Source organism: Indicator indicator, chromosome 29, assembly GCF_027791375.1.
Source record: "Indicator indicator isolate 239-I01 chromosome 29, UM_Iind_1.1, whole genome shotgun sequence".
NCBI classification, from domain to species: Eukaryota; Metazoa; Chordata; class Aves; order Piciformes; family Indicatoridae; genus Indicator; species Indicator indicator.
Window position 1 is genome coordinate 11,102,102 of NC_072038.1, and position 12,411 is coordinate 11,114,512.

The 12,411-nt window shown below is 47.9% G+C and overlaps 1 protein-coding gene across 1 annotated transcript in view; it reads right to left on the minus strand.

Annotated features, from left to right (window-relative positions):
• The window catches only part of RHBDL3 (rhomboid like 3), a 59,261-nt gene that overhangs the window by 23,970 nt on the left and 22,880 nt on the right, over nucleotides 1-12,411 (minus strand). Inside the window, exon 3 of the mRNA XM_054393844.1 lies at nucleotides 1,480-1,638. Coding sequence (XP_054249819.1) covers nucleotides 1,480-1,638 — 159 coding nt within the window. The remainder of the gene's footprint in view (nucleotides 1-1,479; nucleotides 1,639-12,411) is intronic.

The window sequence follows — 12,411 nt, forward strand, 5'->3', positions numbered from 1 at the left end:
TTTTGCAGAAACCACAGCAGATGGGTGTGAGCTGGCAAGATTTCCTACTCCCCAGAGGAGAAGGATATCTGAGCTTTCCACCTCCCCCCACCTCCCATTACCCTGTGCTGCTCCCAAGCTCAGCGGAGTGAGGAGAGAGGCAAAAGCCCAATTCTGATGCTAAGCCTGCTGCCAACATGTGGGCTGGCCCTAGGCCATCATTTCTGTAAAAGAACTCAGTGATACCTCTGCCTGCTACCAAGTGTTGTGCAGCTCCATCAGTGGATGCTTGACTGGTACTTTGAATGCACTCAGCTGCAGAACAAGATGCTGTGACTATAAATACAGGGCTGGTCACAGAGTGCCATCAGCCACACTGCTTATTGAGCTGGAGCTGAGGAAAATCTCACCCTCACTCTGACAAATCTACATTTATTTCACTCTCTACCTAACTACAGCCAAGGGGCCACCAAAACAGCTTGATTAGGTACAGCAGATCTATGTCATTGCACCACAGCAATTTCACCTTCACACTGCCCACAGCCTCACTGAGGTTGTGACCTGGATCTTTGAAAGCTGTGCCCTGTTGTCACAGTTTTCTGATTCATGTGAAAACAGGACATGCAGAAGACATTTACTTTCTAAACCAAGAACACATGCATGAGTGACCAGGACAAATGGAGGGATCAAATCCCCTTGCTGCCTGCAGCAACACACAGAGATGCAAATGACTTACTCTGCACCAAGAGCACATCCAGCTTTCCAGCAAAACCTTACAGCTGTACATGAGCTTTCATTGCTTAATGACTTTGTCACCCAGGTTTCTCTTGCTGCTGCACTAGATCTGCCGGGACTCAGGTGGGGAACGACAGAGCCAAAACAGGGTGAAGCCCCTGGAATGCCTTCTGCTTAAGATACCCATTCTTGGAAACAACATTTCTAGGCCATACTGGGCATCTAACACCACAGGTCTACACGTGTGTTGACTCACCAAACTGCCTTGACAAGAAACAGAGAGATCCCTTCACTAATTGACTCATTAGCAGAGATAAAGCAGCATCCACATGATGACTCATGCAGTTGGAGAGGTCTTACTTGGGATAAAATGAACATGACCTAGAAAGACTTCATCCCTGTTGCTGTTGATGCCTACAGCAGTGCAGAATGATTCCACACAGTTAGTCATACAACATTATCTAGATAGTTTGTATGAAAGTGCTGAAATTTCTAGACAAAATAGGAAAGATCCAGACAGACCTCTGCTTGCAAACAAATGGCTCCTTCTGACAGATACCAAGTGATATCAAGAGCAAAAGCCTCTAAACTAGCAGCAGCCACTACTTCACCACAGAATGCTTCAGCAAGCTCATGCAGAGTGTGATGCAGGATACATCAAACACTGGTGTTGATAGAGGGATGAAGGGAGACACACTGTCCTTCAACAGCCAAAGCTTTAAGCAGATCCAAGGACTCAGAGTACCTGCCAGCCAGAGCACTCACCAGGTTGACGAAGTCCTGGTAGCAGATCCTCCCTTCAGAGTTGCTGTCTGCCAGGGCCAGCAGGACCTCCAGTTTGTGGGGGTCCAGCTCTGAGCCGTGTCTCTGGAGAAGGGAGCGAAACTTCTCGGTGCTGATGTAGCCAGTGTTGTCGGGATCAAACTGGGACAGGAGGGGAAAGTGCTAGAATTAACCACTCCATGTTACACACAGCTCTGCCCTCCTCTGCATTCAGCACCTGCAGCACAGGCAACCCGAGGGCTGCTCTGGTCTTTGGCAATGCATTATCCTGCAATCACCCAGCTGCAGCTCCCTGTCACTGCCCATGGATTGCAAAGCACCCTGCTGCAGAGAGGGGTGAATCCAGGCATCACCATCCACACCATCACCCTGTCTCCACCCAAGCTAAGTCAGCTCTCTTCATGTTCCTTCCCTCTGCACCATCATTTCTCTTGATTATTTCTTCTATCCTTCTTTATCAGACTTTCAAACAAACCAGAGATGCAGCGAGACAGAAGGAAAACATTCTACTCCTGTATTTCCTAACAGCTGCAATACAGGAACGTGCCAGCCTTCCTGAAGCCCTTTCTGTGCTCAGTGCTTTTGACTGTCACCTTTCCAGACCACCTACACAGATGCCTTCAAACCAGTAAGTGCTTTCACTGCTGAAGAGTTCTCCATTTTAAGATAGATGGGAAGAAAGTTTTTGTACAGGGAGCAAAGCAGACGGGTATTTTGTCAAACTACAAGTCACAATGCAGCCACGTGCCTTTTTCAGAATGTAAACTGGAGTCATTAGCAGGAAAGTCCCAGGTGAGATTTGGAGTGAATCCCACTGACCAAAGCCATCAGTTTTCCCTCAGACTAAGTGGTTATTCTCCTGCAAATGCCACTGACCACAAAGAGACAGCTTTGCAGGGCTGTTCAATCTTAGCTTCCAGCAGTCTCCAGCCCATGCTCAGCCCCACAGGGCACTCTGCAAGGGGCTGCCAGCTCACAGGCAGGCACTCAGCAGCCCCGACCAAGCCAGCGCTGGCCACACGCCGAGCATGGCGCTTTTGTGCCAGGAGCAGAGCAGTGGCTGCGGCGCAGGCCGAGCCCTGCGGCTCTCTGTTGCTGGGAGATTTGGCTTTGATTTCCCAAACTTGGCTGTGAGGACCCTACCACTCACCAGCCTCCCTTTGGAGATAATGATATCAAGCTTGTTGGCTGTATTGAATGGCTGTCAGGGGGCAGGGTGGTCAGGAGGGAGTCTTTTCATGGAAACATTTGGGACATAAAATGCCTTGGCAGAGCCAGAAAGGTCCTGACAATCCTCGATCTTTCCTGAGGGAGGACAGGAGCTGCACAGGCACCGAGCCTTCAGTCTGATGCAGAAGTTAGAGGATGCAGTGCCCATGTGCGACCACCTGGCTTCATCTTCCAGCCTGAGCACCTTTCTGCTGCTGCTGCTCCTGGGGACTCTGCTTTGGTGAGGAGGAGCTGTCCAACTTGAGATCACAGACCAGGGCTGGAGCAGGGCTGGTCTGCTACTCTGTCAGAGCAGCAGCCCCTCTGTGAGGAAGCTGCTGGGGCAAGCGGATCACACAGAACAAGATAAAGCAATTGATCTGAGAAAGTCAGAACTGGGCACTGTTCCTCACCCTCTGCCAAGGCTTGCTCTATTCCTGCAAGGTGTTCTGGAGGTACCTTCCCACCTGCTGGCACTCAGAGCCAAAGATGGATTTAATCAGCTGCTTGCTGTTAAATAAAAGCTTAACATTAATCTCTGGACAAGTTCAGCTCCCCTACTCCAGCCTACTCTGATACTTTCAGTTCACAGATCAAATTCTAAAACTATCCCCAAACCCAGGGTTTCTGCATTCAAGCTCAGCTCTGATGTTTTTCAGCTCTTGCTGGGACTCCCAAGCCAGCCCACCGCTGCCAATCCCAGCGGTGCTGATACCCAGGAAATTAAGTGTTATTGGCATAATACCTGAGATGACCTTTCTCAAGGGGAATTTGCAGAAGCTGGGAGATGAGTCATTCGGAGAAAGGATCCAACACCTGCAGTCCCACAGACACTGCTGTGTTCATCCTTGTTTCCTGAAAACGTTTGACCTAACCAGCAATGTGCTTAACTTTAACTATATCTTGACATTTAAGATGTCAGAACCTATCTTGTCTAAAATAAAGCTGTTTGCTCCTTGAAGACTTAAATGCCACCCTAATTTCAGGGCCAGGGTAAGAAAGAGAAGCATGGGACTCTCCCCATGCTGTGTGCTTATTGTCTGTAGGAAAGACCAAAGGACACAGCCATGGGGAATGTGGCTGTTTCTTCAAAGGGCAGAAGAGATACAGAGCTGAAGCACACAGGGTCCCCAAGCACAAATGAGTTGCTCAGATCATAAATCACTTTTCCCAGATTTTCTTCTGCTTTAAAGCAAAAAGAAAAACATTTTGTAACCAAGAACAAGAATTACACAACTGCTTCAGAGCTCCACATAGGGACACACCAATGACTTCAGACTCACTAGCACTGGAGCAGATACTATCCTGCCACTCAAGATGGTTCTGTCCATCACAGATTGTTACTGGTTGCTGGCTTTCCAAACAGACAGCTGAAGCCTGGCTGGTGGCTACAAATGAGTCTTTGCTCCAAGGATGCTTCCTTCTCACACCAATGTGCACCAGCACTCCTCCTTCAGCTTATCCTGCTGCTTGTCCTGCCAAAGCAATGGCAGAGGGCAGCTGGTGTTTTCAGTACTGTAAACATGCTGGGGAGCCTGTTCCCCTCTTTCACATCACCATGGATCATTTTCTTTGTGGCATTAACTTAATGATACTAATTAGGTATGGGTTTGAAATAAAACGGTGAATCTGAATGGCTTTGCAGAGTAAAGAGGTGAACAATTAACAACTGGCACCTGAACTAAGAAGGCTTGCCTCAGAACAAGACTACACCACTGCTTCCACAACCTGGAGCAGAAGGGTTTACTGTAAACCCAGCTGTACGGAAGTTCTCTTATTTATGTTTCAACAATGTTTTTCAGCCTATAAACATCTCTTCTGTCACCACAGCACTCAAAATCCACCCCAACACTGCAAAGTGCCTCAGACCCTGTTACTGATATTGCAGCTATCCACAAAACATCAAGGGTTTGAGCTAGTCCTGCAGAACATGTGTCTCCACACACAGCAAAAACATGGGACAGCACACTCCCAACCCTTGTGTCCATCAGTTAGAAAGAGGCAACTGACCTTTGTGAGACGCTTCATGCATTTATCCATGCTGATGCCATTAAGGGCTCCTTTTCCCAGCAGCCCAGCCGAGCACCTTTGTCTCACCAGGAGGATAGACAATGACTGGCAGCCTGCAGCATGGCTGTGCTGAGCCCCAAGGCCAGCCCCACAGAGCTGGCAAAGCCCTGGCAAAGCCTCCCAGCAGCTCAGGCAGCACAGTGGCTTCCTTCAGTGTAGTTTCTTCTGCCTCTGCCCATCTACTCAGGCAAACAAGCTCGACACAACTGATGCAGGGATGAGGAAAGCCATTTGCCACCCCCCTTCCTTCCCCAGACGAAAGGACACTAACGGTAATTTCATGCAAGGTTTCCTCCTCATTTCAATGATAATCACCCTTAACTCCCTTGATCCTCAACCAGGCTCTTAAGCAAAAATGTAAATATGTTAATGACCATGGCAGCCATCTGACGCAGGATCTTAATTCCCTGGCCCAAAACCAGCTATTTTTTTCCCAATTTCTTCCTTATTTCAGAGCAGACACCCCATAAACTAAAGGCTCAACAGCAAAACTACAAGACACAAATATAGGAAGGGGGGTCCACAAACTCAGATGGAAGTAGAAAATCTGGTTGAGGAAAGAAAATGAAATCTCAAATTGTTCCTCCTCTTTGATTGAAGACACATCAGCTATGGCTGAGTGAGCAAGTAGGGTGGAGGCTGGTGCTGCAGCCAGACAATGGCTATCTTGGGAAAAGGCAGACACTTCACAGAGCACAGCCAGCTGCTCCTGTCCCCCATGGCAAACAGCTCTCTGGAGCATCAGAGCAGCTGGAGAGTCAACAGCTGAACTGGGCACAACATGAGCATCCTTGTCAGACTTTAGCATTGCAGATCTGCTGCAGAAACAGAGACCTTGCTACCACCCATGGTTTCCTCTTTGAGGGGCTTTGTCTTGACATCACCCAAGCCATGAGCTGTCTTTGCAATGGGCAAAGGTCCAAGTGACTTCATCTAATTTTGAAGTTGGCTTTGAGTTGGATCAATCCTTTCAAGTCTGAGTCATTCTATGGTCCAGTGGTATCTTCACTGCTGGGAAAGACTGGTCTGGCAGTCAGGCCTCCTGGCACTGACCCAGCTCAGCTCCAGACTAGGAGGCAGATTTTGGAAATAAACTGCCCTGAGCCTTAGCTTCCCCTCCTATGATATGGAAATGACAACTACTGTCTTATTTCCCACCAGAAAGCAGCTATCAATAGTGGGCCTATTTCTGGTTCCTCCTCCCGTCACTGAAAAGGGGGAATCCATCAAGTGCACAATCTGTTAATCTCTAAGGGTTTTTGAAGCCATCAAGCCTTGCTGGGTTTGAACTCAGACCGTTAGATGCCACAGTCTCTGTAATCTCAGGATGCTAACAGGGATGCTACAGCCAAGCTGTAGTTAAATCAAGAGTCTCCAAGTCAAGACGTGGAATTGACAGGCTCCAAGTTGAAGCTGTGAGAAGGCATTTAAGAATGACATTGAAACTCTTCTTGGGATAGTCACACACACAGCAGAGCCCATTCTCTGCCTTTCCACAGTCCCTGGGGTCATGCTGCGAGTTGGTGAGATGGGTGGGTTGGTTTGTTCATTTGTCGATTTAAAAAACACCAAATCCACCAAACCACACAACAACGGAGCAACAGAATAAGTAGCACTTGCTGATTTGATGAAGATTAAAGGAATGACAACGCAGAAGATGAAAGTCTGCCCTAGAGTCCAAATGAGAGGGCAAAAGCAGGAGCTGTTTTAGCACGAGTTTCAGCACTGGTGATGATCTGCTCAGCAACTTAATGATCCTGCTCTCCCTCCTGATAGTGGGAGGTGCATGCGAGAGGAGAAACCCTGGTCCAGAAGAGAGGAAGGACAGTTAAAGGTAAGTGCATATCCCTCCACCTTGATATCCAGGTTCTCACCATTAAAAGTCATCTAATCTGAGTTGGCTGAACACGTGGGGTGAAGCAGCAGTGCTGGCTCCAGTGACGCACGCTCCCTTCCCAGTAAATACTGACCTGACCCACCAGTGCCCAGGCACCATACAGTGATTGAGGGCTGGCCAGCAGTACTGTCAGTGCATGTCAGATTGCTTTGACCTGAGGTGAACCCGAAGGCTGGAAACATCATCCAGCTCTCAAAAGCCAGATTACATTTAAGCACAGAGGATATACCCCCACTGACAGGGCCCCCAGATAGAACTGCTCCCCGGAGTGCTGTGCTGAGAGAGCACAGAGCTACCCAGTCAGCAGGCACTGGGCAGGGAGGTGCTGGCAGGGCAGATGGCTCCTCATCTGGGTTCAATGTCTTTCTGAATACATCACATGACAAAGTGGAGATGGAGGGAGCTGAGGGAGATAAGATTTCTGTTTCTTTGAAGAGCAGAGCAGCCTGAAGGACCAGGTTCATCAGCTGACTGGCCAGTCTGCAGAGGCATTTCTGCTCTAATTTATTTCCTCTACTGTCTTAGATGCAAAGACAAGGAAAAAATCTACATTACCACCATCTGTTACCTCCTGCACTTCATCTAAGCAGACACTGGAAGCATAGATTCAACATGAACAGGAGAATAAAGACCTTCAGGAGCCCACCACTGATCAGTTGTTAGATCAAGGGTTTGATTCTTGGTATTGCCTGGATTCCTAGAGTGAGCTCAGGTGTCTCTTGTAATGCCTTGACTTGCTCATCTACAAGGCACAAGCAACACACCTCTGCCTGTGGGATCTGGCACAGCCAGGGCTGTGGAGCCCTCATGGAGTTTGGTTGCTTGATGGCTGCAATGGCAGAGAGCAATTAGCAAGCACAAGGCCAAGCAGCACAGGGAAAGCATTTGAGATCTGGCCTTCTGCCAAGACTCCATGTACGGAAACACAGAATTATTTTGTTTGGAAAACACCTTGAAGATCATTGAGTCCAACTATTAACATAGCAAACTTTCCAAAGCCAATGAAGCTAGACACCACACTGGCTCCACAGAGGTTCATATCCTCAGTCCAAGCCACTACAGGCCAAGCAAATCCTGCATTTTGAAAGCCCAGGAATTTCTGGCCTTACACGCTGCTGGGGAAGCTTGTCATGCTCATCCAGCTACCCAAATCCACGTTTCTGTCTCCATACACATTTTCAATCCAACACTCTCCCCTATCCTTTCTCTGCCTCTGGGTTTCTTGCTGCAAGTCCTTGCTAAGACACTGAGAGGACAGAGCTGAGATGCACTCACAGGATCTGTTGAGCCAGCTTTCAGTCCCCTGCCATCTCAATGACCCACCAGCCTGAGTGATCCCACTGGCCCTCTCCAGATCAGCCTCCTGGCAGAAGGCTCACAGGAGCCAACTCCAGTCTCAGCTGGGGGATTACATTCAGTGTTCAAGCCACCCGGAACTAAATTATTCAAAGTATGCCACTGTGCTGCCTTTGAAACCAAAGCTGCTCCCCAGAAGGAAGGCATGGTAAATAGGAGCTCCATTATCAGCAGCACTGACAAGGAAGGAGATGCAGCACTGAGTGAGGAGATAATTACATGATTAATGAGACAGCACGGATGGCAGGAGATGCCCTCCATTATGCCCCAAAGCTTAATGCAGAGAGACATGTTTATAGACTGAGCCTTCTCCAGTTCTGCTTCTTCCTGTTTTATTATTTATGTAACTGCATTAAGACTAATGGAAAAAAGCTGAGGCACTCCAAAATGTGGTGAGTTGGTTTCAGGTTTTTGGTTTGGTTTTTTTTTGGGGGGTGGGAAAATACAGTTTTTAATGTTGATCCAGCACTGGGCACCTCGCACATTTGGCTGGAGAGATATCCTTGGCTGCAGCAAGGGGCAGGGCAGGTATCTCCTACCACCAGCCCAGCTCTGGTGCTGACTGCCCTCACATTTCTGAGGTTGTGGACAAGATGAAGCTTACAAGAGATCACCTCCTGACTGCCATGACCAAACTCACCCTAACAGGCAAAACATTTTCTTGAATCCTTAAGCAAGAGTTTTAACACGCTTTCCAGATCTGCTTGTCAGACATTGTTTTCTGTACAAATGCCCAATCTTTTGCTCTCCCTTTCAGCTTCCTCTAGGTTTTAGGGCTGCACAATCTCCTGAGCAATGAGTTCTGCAGTCTAATTAAAATAAAACCCGCTTTTCATCTGGATGGTGTAAGGCATTAAATATCAAAAGCTAAACCCAGCAATATCCATAGCACCATGTCACAGAATATTCTCATTCACCACCACATAATCATTGTTTAAATGTTTTCAGTTGTGTCTTACTGGAGACTCTCAAAACCCTGTATCAGTATTAATTACATTTCTCAGTGCTTCTACACTGTGAGAGGCCACAAGGAGTAAGGCACTTCATTCAGAGCTGAAATGCAATACACAATGGGTGGGATGCTGCTTTTATTTGCAATAGCTAACTCAGTAGAAGGCATAGCAGGTACAGTCAGCCTCACAGCCAGGAGACAGAAAGGCTCTAATCACTGTTGCTGGGAGGAAAATGAATAAAAAAGTAAAACCCAAACTATATCCCAAAGCCCAACACACAACAGCCAGGAGAGCTGTTCAGTTTGGTCTGATATCAGCTGGACAAAGTAGCATAGGTGATACCAGCAGAAAAGAGTCAGGGGTTGCAGAAATGTTTCTTTCTTTACCTGGACAAAAGCCCAGAATTCTCTCTCTCAGATGATGCTGATGCTGACATGCTTTCTGTCCCAGCAATAACTCTGGAGAATGCTACACAGCAGCTGCAAAAGTCAGATAGCTTTGAATAAGCAGGTCAAGGTAACTTTCCTCCAAAAGATTTTAGAAAGCCAGCACTAACACTGATTTTCTGCAAGTCTGGGAACACTGGAAGAACACCAAGATCTGCTTTTTTACCTTTCTTCCAGCTTTTAATCAGCAGCGTAGCCCTTCCAATCACAGACCCAAAACTCCTGTCCAGGGCTGGTGACAGGCACCCACAGCACTCCCAAAACTGCAGGGCTGTGACAAGAATTTCATGGGACAGTTCTGTTGGCCTAATAGCAATAGTGGGTAATGCAAAACTGAAGGAGGACTGGTCTAGTATCAGTTGGAATTGGCTACAGAAAGCAGCCTGTACAGGTTCAGCTGATATCATCTGGATGAGAATACAAACTCAGGGCAGGTCACGAGACAAGATTGCTGCTGTAACCGATTTCTGCAGGGCATCTGACATCACCAGATCACCCTGTGACACAAACTCAAGCTGCCACACATTCAACATGCTAAATAGTCTGCTGTTTGACAGGTCTCAAACATAAAACCAAGCTAGAGAGCTACCATCACATAGAGATGCCACTAATAGAGTCCCAGGAGAACTGCTCCTTGCCCTGCAGAATGATCATTAGTGGCTTAAGAGAAAGCATGAGGTGAGTCTGCATGACGTTCACAGAGGAGCTAAAGCAGCAGGTTACTGAGCATGAGCTGGGGCTTTTGGTAGAGCTGGGCGCTTGCAAACAATACACAGAGTGAAAACAAAGACAAAGCCATCTGGCCAGGAGCCAAGAGTGCCAGCCAGCTTGCAGGGTGGGGAAGGCTGCCTTCTTCAGCAGTCACCCTGGGGAAAAGAAGCCTCGTTTGTTACTCTTGAGTGCTCCCGATGTTACACTGCCTGCAGAAAAGGAAACGTGACCTGCAGGTTTGTAAATGAGGTGACATTACTTTTCCTTTGGCACTTGGTTACAGCTATGGCCTGACTTGCTCCACTGACAGGCTCCATTCATTAGCTTATGAAAGAGAAGGTTAAGCAATGACTTGATCACTGTCCAGAAGAACCACAAAGGGAATAGCAATTTGGCAGGGGAGGACTCTCTGCGATGACTGAAGTATAATCATATCTAGGGGCCAGAGGTCAAAGCTGGGCAGCTTTAGATTAGAGTAAGTTGATTATTTTTCCTATTAACAAGTGAAACGTCTCACTAACTTCACCAGAAGCTTTACAATTGAATTGCAAGTTTTCCTGGGAGATGAGGTCAAGCAAAAGACCACTCAGAAGATCTCCTGGCCTTCACTATAAGAAGCTAGATGATCTCAATGGTTCATTCTGACCTGACTGCATGTTATTAGGGCTCAGAAAAGCTTAAGCGAAACAGATGCATTTAAAGCCCCAACTAACAACTGCCATAATGCATGCATAAACAGCATGACCCACCTGTGCTGGAATCCAAACCAGGCTTTGGGTTAGAACAACCATCACAGAGCAAAATTCCTAATGACCAGATTGGGAAACTTAATTATACTGACTTTACATCTGGCTATGCTCAGTCATGGGGACTAGAAGCTTCCAAAGAAACTCTGCTTTCCAGGCTGAGCTGGAGCAGAAAGTAGTGTTAGCCTTGTGAAGAGGAGACTGAGGCTTTGCCTAACTCCTGCAATGCCTTGTAGGTAGCTGGTCACTGCAGCAACATAACTGTCTCAAAAGTACTCCAGACAGGCTGGTTCTAACTGAAGCCCTGAGCTGGGAGTATTAACTGTTACCCAAGCCTGTATGACTTGAACACTTGAGAGCAGCAGTTCTGGCTTGCATCTTTCCAGAGTGACCACAAGGTTTGTAGCTGCAGTAAGCAGCCAGACTGCTGGAAGCTGTTGTGGTTCACACTGTTTCTTAGCAGACAGATCCAAATCAGTCCTGGATGACACCCAGACTGCATGTCCCCTTCATAGAGAATTGCAAGGGCAAAGTCTGCAGTGTTTGCACTTTGCCAGTGCCTGCTGTGTCAAATATACTTTGGTTTAAGGGCAAGAGAGATCTGTCCAAGTGCCAAAGCTACACAACCTCAAACCGAAAAAACGAAGCTGCATTTTGGGCTTCTTACAGGCCCTTACTGGATAGGAGGCACAAACACAGGGTAAGGAACAGTGCTTCTGGAGTCCTCAGGTTTCAAGAGATGCAAAAGGTGTCTGATGTTTTAAAGCAAATCATGACTTCACAACAGGAATGTAACTAACTTCAGAGGAAGAAGTGCTGTCCATGCAGGTTCCCAGCCCAAGCCCTGCAGCTGAGGCAGAGATGTTCTCCTTGCAGGTGACAAAATGCAGGGCTGGCCCAGGGCTAGCTGGGCCCTGCAAGGTGTAATGTCTGTGTGGGGCCCACAGACAGTCAATCCCTTTCACACACTCACCAGCCTGACAACACACTGCACCACAGCATGGTTTGAAATCCCTCTCTTAGTTATCAGGGCAAAGGCTCCTTCCCACAGCATTGACAAGTCACAGAGCCTGGCCCTGCCTGAGCTGTATCAGGGCTCCTTGCTGCCTCAGGAGACAGCAGGGTCCTCACTTCACAGCCTCCCACACAAGGGAGCACTCATCCTGTCAGCCAGACCTGCACTCACGCAAAGCCCCTCCGTGCCTGCCTCATTCCTGCTCCTTTCCTGAGCTAATCAGATTTCTCTTGAGAACAGGGCTCACACATGCTTTAAAGAGCACCTGCTCCCTAGTACAAGCCTGTGTGCTCTTCCCAAGCTCTAACATCCGCCTCTCACTCAAATAGACTGGCTTGAGTGCAGTTTAACCATGCAAAGCTTCACCTAGAGGCAAGCAGACCTCCCACTCAGTTCTGCCACCCTGCTCCTTCAGCAGGACAGGGTGACATCTGCTCAGTGCTGGCACGAACCAGGTTCACAGCAGGATGGGGGACCTTTGGCAGAAGCCTGTGGTCTGTATTTGCCATGT